The 16,578-nt window shown below is 38.7% G+C and overlaps 2 protein-coding genes and 1 pseudogene across 5 annotated transcripts in view; all 3 read left to right on the top strand.

Moving 5' to 3' along the window:
* LOC109053914 (disintegrin and metalloproteinase domain-containing protein 9) overlaps positions 1–16,578 on the top strand; it is a 1,168,157-nt gene that overhangs the window by 19,807 nt on the left and 1,131,772 nt on the right. The gene's annotated exons all lie outside the window — the stretch shown is intronic.
* On the top strand, positions 109–6,506 carry LOC122138261 (annotated as a pseudogene).
* Positions 13,278–16,578, top strand: part of LOC109053363 (proprotein convertase subtilisin/kexin type 5-like) — a 59,161-nt gene continuing 55,860 nt past the window's right edge. The window contains exons 1-2 of one of the 3 annotated variants that reach the window (XM_042730091.1): positions 13,278–14,043; positions 15,643–15,747. In XM_042730091.1, coding sequence (XP_042586025.1) covers positions 13,873–14,043; positions 15,643–15,747 — 276 coding nt within the window. In that variant the 5' untranslated portion in view covers positions 13,278–13,872. The remainder of the gene's footprint in view (positions 14,044–15,642; positions 15,748–16,578) is intronic. The other 2 variants (XM_042730092.1, XM_042730093.1) reach the window with 2 other exon arrangements.

The following is a 16,578-nucleotide window of genomic DNA, read 5'->3' as shown; positions in this document are numbered from 1 at the left end:
ATCCAGAAAAATTAAAACTGAAAACACTGTATAATTGGGGAAAAATAAAACAAGTTTCATAGTGACCTGCCTTCCTCATTTGTATTAGTCTAATGACTTTTTGATCTTAATGAACAAGTGAATATGTGTTTGGTTTGCCAGATCCCCTCTTCAGCAGTAGAGATGCCAGGCTCTGCTGACGTGTCCGGGCTGAATGTGCAGTTTGGTGCACTGGATTTTGGATCTGAATCCACTGTTGAGAATCTCAACCAATCAGAAAGTAGCTATCAGGAACCTGTGGCTGCTCCTCAAACCCAGAGCAGCCTGTACTCCAAATCCACTGCCATCAGGTCTGTCTGTCCACCTGGGTGTCTTTCATTTATACATGTTTACAAGATGTTAAAGGGATATTTCACCCAAAAATAAAAACTATTCGCTCACTCAACGTCAGTCCAATTTTTTTTCTGAAGAGACATGACTCCTTTATATGATGAACAGATTTAATTAACGCCTTTATTCACATATAAATATTGATCAACGTGCACATCAAATGTGGTGAACAAGGCTTAAACTTGCATGCTTGATTAGGTTTGGGTATCGAGAACCGTTTCCAAGTTTCTTAGAACCGGGGATTTGATAAGACACATGCTTTTCAAGATTCCTGCGTTCATAATTTAATGTGGTTTTTAAACCATTAAAACCATTTCTCGTGCAGTGCAAACATTCTGTGCATTTCCACAACAGAAAAGGTAGTTCTGGGATGGAACTGACTTCTTTTACATCTTGTGACCAATGTGCAATAAAGTCACATCAGTATGTACTCGTAAACTCAGCCGGTTTTTTTTTTTTTTTTTTTTTTTTTTTTTTTTTTTTTTTTTTTTTTTTTTTTTTTTTTTTTTTTGAGTAAATGACATTTTCTGGGAGGAATATATATATCTTAATGTTGTGTAAAAGCATTGTTTGAAATCAACATTGCCACAAATACTGTTGCTAAAACCCAGAACATTCCACAAACAAATGACTTTAATGCATTTCTAATCTTTTTTTTCTTGTTTTAGTGAGTCTCTCGTTGGCTTGCCTCAAGCAGTAATGGAGTCCAATTACCCATCAGCCTCCCTTGTTTTACCAAGCACTACTGCCCCTCCTGTCTTGGCTTCATCCTCAGCTAGCAGAGTGGAGTCTACCACCACACCTCTCAGTGTATGACCAAAATGCATCACATTTACCATTTCACAGGCAAAATGCAGCCTTTTCAAGTGGAATCCTCACAATCAGTTACTTGATTGCAGATTTTGCTCATGTTAAATTTGGCTACTTTGCTTTGAAAGTGATTTCTGTGTGAGTGGCTCTTAACGTTGACCCTTTTTCACCTGCACCTTAATTAGGTTAGTTTGGTCCAAACTATCCAGAATCCAGAGCTGAACTGATTTTGTTCAGGGTTCCTATTTATTGGAAATATCAAGAAATTTGATATTTCTCATCTTTGGGTTTTCCTTCCTGCTAGTGATTTTATAATAACTTTTATTTTTATTTTTATTGTAAATATTATTTTTTGATTTTATTGTATTTTTTAAATCCGTTTTTGTAAATATTTCAGTTAGCAGGATTCGAGTAAACTAAAACTGAAACCAATAATAAAAAAAAATACTCAAAATAAATGTTAACTGAAAAAATATTTTATTTCATCTCGTTGACGAGGCATTTCTCATTTTAATTTGGTTTAACTTGATGTACTAAAATAACTAAAACTAAAATAAAGATGAATAAAAACCTATATAAGCATATATTTTAAAACAATGACAAACAAAATCAGTAAAACTTTTAATAAAAACTATAACAGTGTCTTAGTAATCCTAACATAAAATGATAATTTTCATCCCTATAAATTCATTGGTGATGGTCTTAATACAGTGAAATATTAGTTTAGCTAATAGCTGAATCTGTTTATTTTTTCTCCGCAGAATGGATTCAATGAAATGAGGACGTCCAGCGCACAGGAAGGTAAATGAGTTATGTTTTAACCAGCTTGTCATTTTTACCTGTCATTTCTTTGCTAGGTGAATTTGTAGCATAGGCCATACTTTACATTTTTGATCTGATACATCCGCAGCTGCTCCGTCCAGCACCCCTCAGCCCGTATCCACAGCCCTGTCCACAGAGAACAGCTTGTCATCGTCCTCCTCTTCAACAGCAGCGCCTGTCCTGAGCACAGCTCTTCCATCACTTAGCAGGTAGGACTGACCACCTCTTTCGAATTTCAGTCTGATTAAATATACTCCTTACAGTCTTATCAGTGCTTGTTTTTTCTCAGTCACGTGAGCAGCGTTAACTCTCCTGGATCTTCTGCGCCCACCAGCTCTTCCCTGAGCGTAAGTGTCTTGTCAGGCTCCTCCCATTTCCAGTTTCTCTTCTCCGCTTCCTCACTTTAGTATTTCACTCTTTACCTGAGCTTCTCTATTTGAGAGGTTTATATTACGGGTAAGTGTGACTGGATCAGTGTTAAATTGAATTGAAATGCTTCCCTCAGACACAGATGGGTGCTGACGTGAACGTGAGCCTGTCCACAAACCCTGGCTCTGTGTCCAGCACGACGGTCCACTCCAGCGGCCTGAGCGCTGCAACCCAGAGCCTCACCGCTAACGGCGCATCCGCTCCCTCTGCTGTCCGTTCTGCACCGCTGCAGACCAACATCACACCCTCCAACACCTCTGGTCAGTCGCAAAAACATTCATTACATGATTATAGTGATGCAGCGGAGTTGGAAGATTTTTAGTTAAAATTGTCTGTTTCCAATTTTTTTTTCTATATCTTCAGGTAAAGCTCCTCCTAACCTGGCTCAAGGAGTACCGCCGCTGCTGGCCAGTCAGTATATCATGGGTCCTGGTGGCCTCCTTCCTGCTTATCCGGTTAGTGTATGGATGATCTGCTCTCAGATTTATTTATATATAATATAATATAATATTTTGTACACATCTCTGATCTTTCTTTGCCTTCTCCTCCCTAAAGCCAATCTATGGATATGAGGACCTACAGATGATGCAGTCCCGCCTGCCCATGGTAACCATTTCTTAGTCAACAGCTTGTTTTCACACTCTTTTGACAATGCGTTTCCTCCTATTAATAAAATAATTACCCAAAAATAAGTTCTGCTCAGTAGGGCTGCACATTTTGGGGTATAAAAAGACAATTGCTACTTTTCTTGATTTAAGATCTTTTTCTCTTTTTTTTAAAGCTCCAAAATTGCTGTGCTTGTTTGTGCTACACAATTTGGGCAAAAATTTTAAAGATCAATATGACTAAAATATTTTTTATTATTATTAGTAGTAGAAGTGCTAAATAAAACAATATCAAACAATAAGAAATATTAATATTGTAACTAACTATTAAGTTATTTCACTGTAAAAAAAAAAAAAAGTATTTGAGAAAATATTTCGTTTTTTACAGTAATAAAATTGTCTATTGATTTTCAAACACTAAACCAAGCTTTTATGGCTGAATCCCGCAACGAGCCGTTAAAGCTTCTCTTTGGTTGACAGTGGCTGCTTTGAAAGTGCTTTTTTTATTATAAGTACGGGAAGATGTTCATAACTCAAACTCAAGCACATGAAGAGATTTGATGTGGAGGAGCTTTTACTGTAATGTTAACATGATAAATTTACTAAATGATGTCAGTGTGGATGACCTGTCCCTTGATATTTATTTCTCATATATTAATTGAGTTGTTTTTCGGTCACTTTTCTCTGTAGGATTATTATGGCATGACTTTCCCTGGTACAGCGCTAGCTGGCAGAGATGGAGGATTAGCAAACAATCCCTACTCAGGTAAGCGGCCATTGTTGTTGTTATTAAAGCACAAAGATTGTTACGCTTGTGCAAATAGGACAATCCAGTACTTATTCAGTCTAAAAGACTGTTCTGTATTGTCTTGCTTGTACAGGTGAGCCTACCAAATTTGGCCGCAGCGACTCAAACTCCCCAGCCCCTGCCACCAGTCTCTCCTCAGTGCCCCCCTCACAGTCTCAACAAAGTGCTGTCCCCCCTCATAATCAGGGCCGCAGAACCCAGGTCAAGCTCAGCAAGGTCAGACCCAGGCCTTCCTCAACCCCCCTCTGCCTCCAGGTTATGGCTACACCAGCCTGCCCTACTACCCCGGGGTGCCGGGAATGCCCAGTGCCTTCCAGTATGGCCCCGCTGTCTTCATGCCTCCAGCGTCCACAAAGCAGCACAACATGGGCCCGTCCAGCCAGTACCAACACCAGACCGGATACAGCCAGCACACGTATGGCCCAGGTACATAAAATGTTACTTGCATATAAACATCAGTTGCCATTCCAGGTGGTTTTATATGTTGTGGAGGGCAAAATATATAATGCAATACAATGATGATTAAAAGATTCCTCAAAAGCCTTATGGATCATATTTGATGCTCATTTTAAAATGATTTTCTAAAAAGTAATATATGGATAATCGGGTAAATGTAAGTTTATTCGGTCCTTTAAATGTTAATCATGAAACACTACTAACAATATAAAAGTTATCCTAACATTTAATATATAAAAATATTAAAGATTTCAATGTAAAAAAAAGTGTACCACAACCTCATGGAGAATATTTGTAGAATTAAGAAAAAGGATTTTTACTTCCTGTAAGTATAAACTAGACAGAAGTATAATCAGGTGGCTGAATGCATATAGTAGATTGTGTAGAACAGGATTTTCAGTAAAATTGATTATTTAGAAGTCTTAGAAGTAAATGATACTGTAGGATTTTGAGGGTCCTGAAATGTTAATCATTGGGGCTGTAAAATGGACTTCCTTGTTTGAAATCTTTCTTGTCCTGGTTATGATGAGTTGTCCCAGGCCCATGCTGGAGGAGATTACGGGAAAGGAGGATATGGAGGAAGCTCCCAGTCCCAGGCCAAAGCAGTCAGCAACAGCTCGGGAAAAGGTAGATTTTGCATCAACAATTTATGCACAGACGTTGTTGTTTTAAGGGCTGCAACTAGTAATTACTGCTTTGAAGTGGCGTGACTCCTGATTGTTTTCCATGCACAGTGTGGAGACGTGATTTAATAATCAAATTTTTCATCATCAGTTTTGATTAGTTGTTGCAGCCTGGCTTGATTCACTAGGATGTGGAGTGCTGTTGGAATAAGTCTTGAAACCTTGAAAGAAGCTATTTTTTTCTCTCCTTTGGTGGTGTTTGGCCTTTTTACTACTTTGGATTGTATTTAGGCTTCAAAATTCATAGGTTTTTAATTTGTGAAGATTATCATGATGAACAAAATGTGTAATCATAAATATTGTTCATCACGGAGCTTATTTTCTGCAATAAACCCAATATGATTTTCCACTGGCTTTTGTCGAGGGGACTAGAGTCATGCTAACTTCTGGTTTGGCCTTAAGTTATCTCTGCAGTGCTCTGGAAAAGCTTCCTAATCAGACTGTAATAACTGTACAGAGCTTGCAGATGTGTTGAATGAAGTCAAATTTAAGATGACTTCAATTGAACATTTGAAATCTTTTCTTAGTACCAGGACTGTCTGGATCTGCGAGTTCAGAGCTCGCTGGAACAGTGTACAGCAAGACCCAGGTGAGCTTCACATTTCTGGCTGCTTGTTTCCACTCATTTATTTTGTTGCTTTAATTTATCCTCCTTGCACCAAAATAGTCCATATTTAGTTTTAGTATCTTTTCATATCTACCTTATTTTTCAACGCTGTATAAGCTTTTCCTGTGAATGTTCGAGACTCCAACCAAAGCCAATTACAAGGAAGATTGCATAAAAAGCATAACCAAAAGACCAAGAACAAATGAAGCACAGTTTTATTGAATTGCGTGGTTTGTGATCAGTATTGTCAGTCATCACACTACGTCCTTTCAAGGCTGTGTGTTAATCTCATTTCTTTTCTCTGACCCTTCTAGTCATTTGACAAGCAGGGTTTCCCCACAGCAGCTGGCCCTGCGTTCAGCCTGCCCTCAGCTCTGGGAGGAACCGGCCCGCTTAACCCCGCAGGTGCCCCCGGATACGCCCCCGCACCCTTCCTTCACATACTGCCCCATCAGCAGCCCCCCTCACAGTTACTGCACCACCACATGGCTCAAGACACACAGGTACATCACGTCTTCACAATCAGACGCTTAAACATTATTCTTACATTACAATAAGTTTCTCATTAATAAAGGTTTCTCAGCAAAATGTGTGATGTTAATAATTTGAATATTAAATAGCATCAAGCAGGCTTTATAGGGTTAATGCTGATTCTTTTTGTCATCTGCAGGGCCAACGCAGTCAGTCCAACAGCATGCAGAAGAGTCAGGGCAAATCCAACTACAGCAGCTCTCCATACTGGGCTAACTGAACGCGCCGTTTCTACTGTTACCCACATAAACGCCACACTGTCCTGCCTCCAACATGAAACGCACACTCGCACAAACACGCCGTATCAGTTCTCCCCCGTCCCCCTCCTCCATCAGTCTCCTCTGCTTTTTTCCTTCTCTGAATTAGGTTTTCATGTAAGATATTTATGTAAGTATTTATATATACTGTAAATGTTAAGAAGCAGAACAAAAGATGTGGTCGCTCCATTTTATTTTTTTGAAGGACATTTTTTTTGTTGTTGTTGTTTTGATTACTTCTTAAAAACTGCAGAGATGTAGCAAAAAAATTAAAAGGAAAAGCATTTTGAGGAAAACTACAGAGACACTGCAATGAGAACTAGAGCACTGATGGTGGAGGAGGGAGAACGTCTTGAGGGGCTTCACAACCATTCTCGACTCTTTTCCTCTATGGATTATTCTCCCATACAATGGTTCTGAAATTGATTTCTGTCACCTGAAAGAAAGGAAAACCTACCCATAAATTTTATATTTCACTCTTGTTGCCCTCTGAATAAAGGTTCTGAGCTATTCACCATGTTGTGTGTGTCTTTTATTGGCTGTAAAACTGGTGACAGTTTTTAGATTAATTCAAAAGTTAGTGGAGTTTTTAAGTATGGAATTGCTTGGTTTTACCAAAATTCCATTTTAAGTTACATTTTACCATTGTTTCTGTCCTTTTAATATATAAAATAGTTTTCTACATTTGTAAACACTAGAGGGCGCCAGCATCAATGTTAGTGTTATGAAGCGGTGAGCTGTAACCTAGTTTTCAACTGCGCTTAATGTTACTGTCAAGTGTGAAATAGCAACACAGTATAGTTCACTGTATTATTAGTATACTATGTAAACACAATATGTTCAGAAAGTTTAGTAAGGGCACATAATTAAGCGATATGTGTGCAGCGGACTGACTATATTAACAATACAGTGTATTTTTAGCTATTGCTACAAATATACCCGTGCAAGCCTACTTATTACTAGTTGTGTGGTCCAGGGTCACAAATGATCATTTAAGCATTATTTTAAAGCAAATTAATTACATGGCATCCTTCCAATTGCTTATAGGCTAATCCCTGACATACTTTGTGAAGGAATAAACCATTCACAGTGATGTCATAGATGTTACTTTATTGGAACGCTGTACTGACCAATCAGAAATCAGGAATGGAACTACATTACCCATTTCTGAAACATCCTACATTACTATTTAGATTGTTAGGTGAGAGGGAGTAAATGATTTGATAAATATTTTTTTTTTTTGAGTGAACTGTCCCTTTAAATTCTATATGATGGTTTTGAAACAGTTACAGCAATGAATTGTTGTTCTTCATCATACAATGACCTTCTGAAGAAAATGCAGTCTTCATGCCACACACTATTGTGTGTTTTCATTCATGTCTACATATATAGAGCTGGCCTGCAGTGTTAATTACTCTGATGCAGTGAGGCTTTGCATTAATTGATGTAGTGTTTGTATTAATTTACTTTGCTATAGCATGAGATTGTCTGTCAGCTGAATAGCTCCAAATAATAGTCTCTGTGTGTGTGTCTGTGTGTGTGTGCATATAGAGGGAAAATGTTTCTAAGAATGAAGTTGTGTGTCATCCATGCTCTGATTTGCTGAGAATAACAATGATCTCCTGCCAGTGAGATCAGTGAGGGGCTCCCACATTGCCGTCAGGGCCACAGAGCCCTTTTTGTGTTGCTGCTATGTGTTTTCTGGCTGCCTGTCCCTCTCACATATGCAGGTCAATGGGCCCAGCCTGTGTGATGTTTGACTACTGTCTCTTCATTTCCATCAGCATTTAGCACGTAAAATCCTCCCTGCCAAAAATTCAATTTAGAGAAGCTATCAAGTAATATAGTCTTGCCTGCATCAACCAGTCAAATCATTTTACATGCTGCTGCCCTACTTCTCTTATTGCATTTGGTGAGCAAGTACACAAATGAATAAATGGGCTTTATGCAGTAGCCATTGAACTCTTTGTTAGGTGGTCTGAGGAGCTACATGGTGTCCGACCATGTGAAAATTGTTCAGTGACATTAAAGAGGGCTTATGGGAAGAATTAAGTTCAAGTTTTCAAATTCGCGGAATTTGCATTTCCAGCACTGCAATCGTTGTCAGTGTTGCTAGGTCTGTGGTTTTCCTCCGAATTGGGCTACTTTTACACTGTTGCCATGGGTTGTTTTTCATGTCATGGGTTAAAGCAACTCCAATAATGTGATATTTGGTCACTGTAATGCAAATTTTACCTGGGGAACCCCACCAAAAAATTTGTATTTTATCCCCAGAAAGCAAATTTTTACTGTTACTTTTTACCGTAATTTTTACCGTTACTGTCACGGGAGCACGATTTCAGTTCACAAGCGTAAAACACTCATATTCTTGAGAGAAATTCTTGGAATACAGACTGTCAATACAAATTCTTTGTCAATACAAAGACACGAAAAGACGCAAATTTGTGCCGAGTGACGTGAATGATGTGAGTTGAAAAAATGTAACTCAAACAGAAAATTCGTATGAAGCGTTGTCGCACAAGCCAGTCAGAGAAGAGATTATTGACATGTCGATTGTATCAGAAAACGTTTTTATTTGTGCGAGTGATGCGAAAAACATCCCCTGCGTAATCTAGAGCAAGTAACGCGATGCAAATAGTCGCTTTGCATTTTGTGTGCACACACCTAAGGCCGCATGTCCACCAAAGGCTAGTATATTTTCTCAGTTGTTTTCAGTGGGAGTGCCACATTTTTTAAAATGCCAGGAGTGTGACGAGGCACTGAGCGTTTATTTAATGCATTCAGCGTTTTTTCTCATTGCTGAGAATTGAAGAATGTTCAACTGTGGTTAAAACACAGCGCTCATCACTGTCACTTTTCAATCAATTAACCAATCACAGTGGAGGAGGGGCGGGACTAATACCACACCAACCAACCAACCGTCACACCCTGCTTGTACTATGATTGAACAACAATGGAGAAGTTAATATTGCTTGTCACCGAGTATTCATATCTTCCCCAGTTGGAATTCCCAAACTACCACAATATTGTTATGAAAATAATGCTTTGAGAAACATTTATTTCATGATGGGCCTGCCATATTACTTTAGCAATATTCCACAACATAGCAATCAAAGGTTCTCCGCAGAAGCACTCACAGCTGGCCATTTTCAGCAGAGCGCCTGCCGTTTATTGTGTGCAAGACTGCAAGTGCACATGAAGTGTGCCATTTGGGACAGGGCCTATACACTATATATGTGTACTCAACCCTGTAGTGTATGAATTTTATAAATTATGTCATTCATAGATCAGTGGTGTGAATGCACTACTTGCACTATTTATACAAAATGGCATAGAATAGTGCACAAGTACGCAAATTGGGACACACCTTATGTGTCTAAAATAGTCCAAAAAATATATATAAAGCACGCTTGATGACCTCCAACTGGATTGAAGATAAAAGTCTATCCCATCAATCTTTATGCAATTTTCTGATAAATTTGTCAACTGAAATCTGGACACTGGCTCTGGCTTTTGGCAACGCTGATGTGCCCAGATTGCAAATCAGGGAAAAATTTACAAATTTGTATTATGCATTCCTGCCTTAACTTTACTAACTTTGTGTTTTACTGAAATGTTGCTTGAAAATGCAGCTTTATTCTGTCTTCTTAGACCCCCCAATTTTTATTTTTATTTATTTTGACTGGCTTTTTGGGTTCAAGGCTTAATTAGGAGGGTCAGACCCCCCAAACCCCCATAATTCGCACCCTGGGACAATAATCATCCAGTGATTTCCGCACATTACGTTTGTTTACTCAGCTCTGAAGAGGTGATCAATAAAGGCTTAATTGCAGCAGAAGGAATGCACGCTGGTAACTGTTCTCAGAGAAACACACTTGAAGGGGGGCGACTCGGGCTCGCGGGGTAATGGCTGTCAAGCGGAATTTGCGCCCCCCGGTAGAGAAGCGACGCTCTGAATGGGGTTGCCCGCTACCTCCGTGAGCTGGGTACTTGATTCCGCTCTCAAATCTCCGCATGTTCCCTTCTTTTCTCCTCCTCCCTCGGTGCTTTAAATTGCAATCCTGCTCTCGCACTCAATGGAGTGTTCACGGGTGTTTTCGTCCCCTTTCATCTCGTTTATAAGGACCGTGAGATATTCTTGTCCCTCGTCTGTTGTCGGATCTGACAGCGGCTCCATTCACGGAGAAATTGGCCGTAATTAGTGCAATTATGCTGATTTCGCACTTGTACTGCAAACGGAACAGAGCGCGGAGGGATAACCAAAACAAAGATCAATCAATCATGACGTGAATGAGAGCGACGCGTAACGCTCGCCACATAATGATGCCATCAAAAGTATGTCTGGTGACGAGCGGATGCGACTGTGAGAGGAATAATTATAAGCAGCCCACCACCTTAGATCTAGAAGTCACAAGTTTATGGACAAAATTTTATGGACTCGAAGTAAACAACAAGGCACACAATGTGTTTACTCAAGAGCAAGTTAGTTCCAAAATAAGTTTTTATTATTTTAAATCTGATGGTGATTCAGCTGTCATGCTGATATTATGTAGGCCTAAATGTGTTGTTGCTTTTAACATAAAAATGTTTATGCAAAGTATTTTAATATTTCAGATCAAAATCTTGGCCAGTTTGTATATTGTTTCTCAACCAATGTAAATAGTCCCAGAATAAGCCAAAGCATGTGAAAGTGTTGCATCTCACCGAGCAATGCATGAACTGGAACAGACCAGCCTGTATAATTACAACAACAATAGTGTATATAGGCTATAATATTACATTATATTATTATAAGTGTGCTTCAGCTATGCTGTTTTAAATAGGTGGATTACATTTGGTTGTCAATGTTTTTATCGTTATCAGTTCAAAAAAAAAAAAAGTCATCCTAAAAAAGTGATTCCAATTATATTATTCCTCTGTGTCATTATGGTTAAATCTGGTGTGGACTTTCCTGTTCTCGTAGAATAAGAACAATTATTAAAACTTTATAGTTATTATCATCTTTGGTACCAATAAAGATACCTAGGCCTATAATGATAACTATTAGCATCCTCACAATAAAATTATTTTCTTTTTTTACGCACGCACTGCAGTCTTTTGTCATTTTAAATGCCTGCGATCTTTAAAGGGGTCATATGATGTGATTTAAATTTTTCCTTTCTCTTTGGAGTGTTACAAGCTCTTGGTGCATAAAGAAGATCTGTAAAGTTGCAAAGACTAAAGTCTCAAATCCAATGAGATATTCGTTATAAAATTGAAATTGCCTCTGATGATTCAAATGTGAGTTTTGAGCAGTGTAGAGTAGTGCTTGTTTGTCATTTCTACAATCACAAATGCAGACATGGTTTTATGTTCATGCAGCGAGATACACAACGCGTAAAAAGACAGTATAAGTCATTATAATAAGTAATTATGTCCCCACTGGATGCAAAAAATACTTGGTTGTAATAGGTTTTATTGTTTATTGTTTTTGTCTTGTCACGCCGGGACACAGTATCACAGTATGTTAAGGGGCATAACATTTCCGACACATGCTTAAGGCATTCGGCCAATCACAATGCAAAACGATGAGCTTTGTAAAAATCAATGCATTTCAGAAAGGCGGAGCATAGAGGAGAAACAATAATGTTCAGTATGTGGAAAATAATGTGTTTTTGAACCTTAAACCACATAAACACATTGCATTACACCAAATACACAAAATAATGTTCTTTTTAGCAACGTCATATGACCCCTTTAAAGTCAAGTTGATTCTGATTGGCTGTCAATGTTTTTATTGTTCATCAGCTGGAAGTGAAGTGATTCCAATGATATTGTTGCTCTGTCGTATAGAGGCTTGTTTCCATCACAGGATGAAAAATAAAAGAGTTAAGGTCTTTGCACACTCCAAAATTCTTGTCCGAAATTTTCACATGTTAAAAAATAAATATGACCTCACGTTGTGTCAATCACATTTACACACTGCCTCTGAAACTTACATCCATCATAAAAAAATTCAGACCAGGTTCAATTTTCTGCGTTTTCACATCTGTAGCAAGCATTTTGATAGGAAAGGATGACGAATATATATATAAAAAAATTGACTCAGTGTGCAAGGACCTTTAGTTGCAACTTTTCATTTCTGAGAAAATTCTGAGAGAAAAGTCAGAGTTGTGAGATATAAACTCAGAATTCTGACTTTTTTCTCGCGATTCCAAATTTGTTTCTTACAATTCTGATTTTTCTTCTGTTAAAGGGGTCATATGATGGTGCTAAAAATAACATTATTTTGTGTATTTGGTGTAATGCAATGTGTTTATGCGGTTTAAGGTTAAAAAAAAAACACATTATTTTCCACATACTGTACATTATTGCTGCTCCTTTATGCCCCACCTTTCTATAGTGTCTAGCGTCTCCACAACATGGCGCCACGGCAACAGCGATAATAAAAGTCACCCTTCTTTCTTTGCGTGAATGTTTGGGAGGCGTTATGCAAATCTTCCCACATTGTGACGTAGACATGTCGGGGCGTGTTAGAATGAGCTGTTTTAGAGGCGTGGTTGACTCTTAACATTATTATAAAGAATATCTCTTTGTATTTGAGACTTTAGTCTTTGCAACTTTACAGATCTTCTTTATGCACCAAGATCTTGTAACACTCCAAAGAGAAAGGAAAAATTTAAATCGCATCATATGAACCCTTTAATTCTGAGTTTACATCTCACAGTTCTTTGTTTTTTTCTGAAATATGAGTTAACATCTCACAATTCTGACTGTTTCCGTCAGAATTGTTGGGATAAAACAAACAGTGAAACGTCCAGTGCTGTTATATTAAATTTAAGCACTCCATGGCCAATCAAATTTGAAGACGAGAACAAACTGCTGTTAATTGGCTACTTGACTGGCTACCGCTTTCAAAACTGACTACATGATTATATACAAATATATAAATAACCCAGTCCAGTATACTTTGTCAAGCTTGTTCTTCACAGAAGGCTCTGGGAATCTCACGGCTGTGGTGAATGTGACAAACGCAGCCTGTTCTGTGCTGAAGGAACGCGGTGTGTCTTTAAGACCCTGCGGAGCCCCGGTAACCCCACAGGGCTCGTTGTCCGTACTCTCCCGACTATCTCTGTAGTTATTTGAGGGAGGCGCTAAAGCCATATCTCCACTTTACCAAAAAAATAAATAAAAAAAATAAACAACAAACCCCGCCAGAAGTAACGGCACTGTCTTGAGACAACAAATCAAGCCAAAGCTGTGCAAACAGACTCTCGCGTCTCTCTCTCTCTCTCTCTCTCTCTCTGCGTCGGAGTGTGCGCGGCCGATGCGCTGCAGACCGAAGCGTTCCGAGGCTCGTATCCCGTTTAAATCCTGCGCTCTCCCTCTGCTGAGTATATGTGGAGCTCAAGCGACACTTCTATGAGAAACCCCGCTGAACGGCGAGACGAAGTTTGGTTGTTTTCCTAAACCGGGGGTGCTGCGGAGAGTCGAGGCGAGAGAGAGATAGCGAAAGATGGTTTTGAACAGCCTCCCGTGCGTCCTGGTTTCGCTGTGCCTGGTTTTTTTCTCGTCTTCTCCGTGCAAAGCTCGGATTTACACCAACCACTGGGCTGTTCGGATAGCCGGCGGACCTGAGCAAGCGGACCATATCGCGAGTAAATATGGGTATAGAAACCTGGGCCAGGTACGTGAGTCCTGCACAAACATGTTTTTCATGTTATTTAATAGTACTTGCAGTCCAGTGCTCTTTCCCCTCAGTTCAAGTGTGCTATCACTTTGATTGAAGTTCAAACGTCAAGTCTGAAAGCTTTACACACAAGTTTCACAGAGTTGTGTTTTATCGTTCAGACTGATAAACTCACGTTTCCAAGACTTTAATCTTCACTAATCTGCGCGAAGACTCGTTTTTAGCGCAAGAATATCTAGTTCTGAGAGTAAAACCCAGTGAACAAACAGGTCTCTGCTGACTCCCAACAACAACAGGTGTTTTTCAAACTTGACTGTGTGTTAGTGAATATATCTGCTATTTTTTGTTAGTTTTATTACTTTTAGGTGTACTTCTACATTATAAAGTAATAAGTTAGAAACTGAAGTCATGAATTACATGCAACATTCACTGTAACATGCTAAAAAAAGTTACACAGGCTAAAAGTGTTACATCTTTCAGTTTCATGTGTTCAAATTAAGTGCTTAGAATACTTGATATTAAAATTGCATATAATGCAGCTGATTTTTAATTTGTAAAGCCAAGCTTTGTAGAACTAAAGAACTGCATTATATAGCATAAACTGCTTTTGCCTCAGTTTCATATTCCTCCTGGGAGCAAGAAAGACTCTTTATAATAAAGTTTAATCATATGTTTTGTCATCCACTTAGTGCTTTGGTTGTGAGAATGCTGGTGCATTTAAATAAATAATAGGTTAATGTAAGTTTATGGTGGAGCCTTAAACTTCGCTCTGTGCTTCAGCAAGCCTGAATGTCAGATCTCAGATCTGGTTAGAGATTTCACTGCGACCGTGTTCAGTGTCTGATTTCACAATGTGCTATCTCATCGCTCATCTGTGCTTATTGTGCCAGTGAAGCGGTCCTTCCTCAACTGGAAGGTTGTCACCTCCGATGTTCCCATTTATGAAAGTTTAAGTACTCCTGAACTTTGCAACCCATCAGACTCGTGTCCTCCTGTGGGAATCTGCAATAGGATCCAGGAATGTGGGATTGCCTTAGGAACCAGTTGTAGCCTATGTGTTTGTGTAAGATGCTCTTCACGAACCCAGAAGTTTCCTACATCAAGTTAATTCCAAAGCAGTTGCTTTAAAAGCACCATGAGCCCATTTGATTGACTGTTTACTGGCAAAGCTTGTCAATGACTTCAGGAGTCATTGTTTTTTATGGCAGACTTCTGCATCCCTGTGGAGTACAGTAGTCAGTGGAGAATGTGTCATGGCTGCCTGGTGTTATTGCACTTGTCAAATGAATCTGTTCCGTGGAAAGTGATACAGCCTCTTGAGTAACCAATCTTCCAGTCAATGACATCCTACATAATTAATGATGCACGCCGGTTTCAACATGAATGTTGCTATAGCTCTTTCCTATTTATACATACCAATATTGTTACATATAAGATGTGCCTGCCCCGATATGCTTTTTTCTTTTCTTTTTTTTTAGTTACTTAGTATATCAGAGTGGTTGGATTCTTGTTTTGCAACCTGTTATTTTGTGACGTGTTGGTGTAATGTAGTAATTCTGATACAGTAAATGACAGTTTTGTGTGTTGTTCCTGTAGATTGGTGATCTGAAGGACTACTACCATTTCTTCCACAGCCGGACGATAAAAAGGTCGACGCTTTTCAGCAGAGGCACACACAGCTTCATCTCCATGGAGCCAAAGGTCAGGCTGTCACTATGACAACCCCACACCTGTGTGTTCTGTGGTGTATATGGACTCCGGATCTTTATCTTCAATGACTAGAACTCATAGTGTATTCAAAACAACTGTTGCGCAATGCAAAGCAAGTCAACCGTTCTGTTCATGAACAGCACTTTGTGTATTCGACAATCATCAAACCGATAATTCAAATTATGTCATCTTTAAATCACTGTGTCATTCATAACATTTGGTTGTCTTTCTTCTGTGGAACTAAAAAAGAGATACTTGGCAGAATGTTCACGCTGCTTTTTTCCATACAACTAAATTGAACGGTGACCAGTGGCTGTCAGTCTGTAAAAATAACAAAAAGCACTTTTATAAAGCAAAAACTGAGAATGAGAATTTTTTTTTATACACCGTAGCTTAGCTCGCAAATCTCATTCATATTTAGATATTTAGAAATCTGGTTTCTCAAGATGTATCTTCTAGTTTGTCATCAGTGTTGCCTAAAACTACTGGTGTCTGGTAACCGTTAGCGTTTTTTATTCGGCGGAGGACAGAAAATCATACAGGTTTAAAAAGACATTAGGGTGAATAAATAATGACATAATATTAATTTCTGACTCAGTGAACTATTCCTTTAAAAAATGGAAATAGCCAATTCATGGATTTTTATTTTTTATTTTTTTTTACCATATAACTTAAGTCAAACATGTTGTGAGCCACACGAATAAAGCCTTTCAATAACATTTATATTTCATCCCAATATTGAAAGGAAAATTAAGGTAAGATATTGTGCATGAGGATGCGTTAAGTATACAATATATTATTACAATTTTTTGCATAGTGACA

Source organism: Cyprinus carpio, chromosome B8 (genome assembly GCF_018340385.1).
Source record: "Cyprinus carpio isolate SPL01 chromosome B8, ASM1834038v1, whole genome shotgun sequence".
NCBI classification, from domain to species: Eukaryota; Metazoa; Chordata; class Actinopteri; order Cypriniformes; family Cyprinidae; genus Cyprinus; species Cyprinus carpio.
The sequence above is the reverse complement of the archived record's forward strand: the minus strand, read 5'-3'. Positions and strand labels throughout refer to the sequence as shown.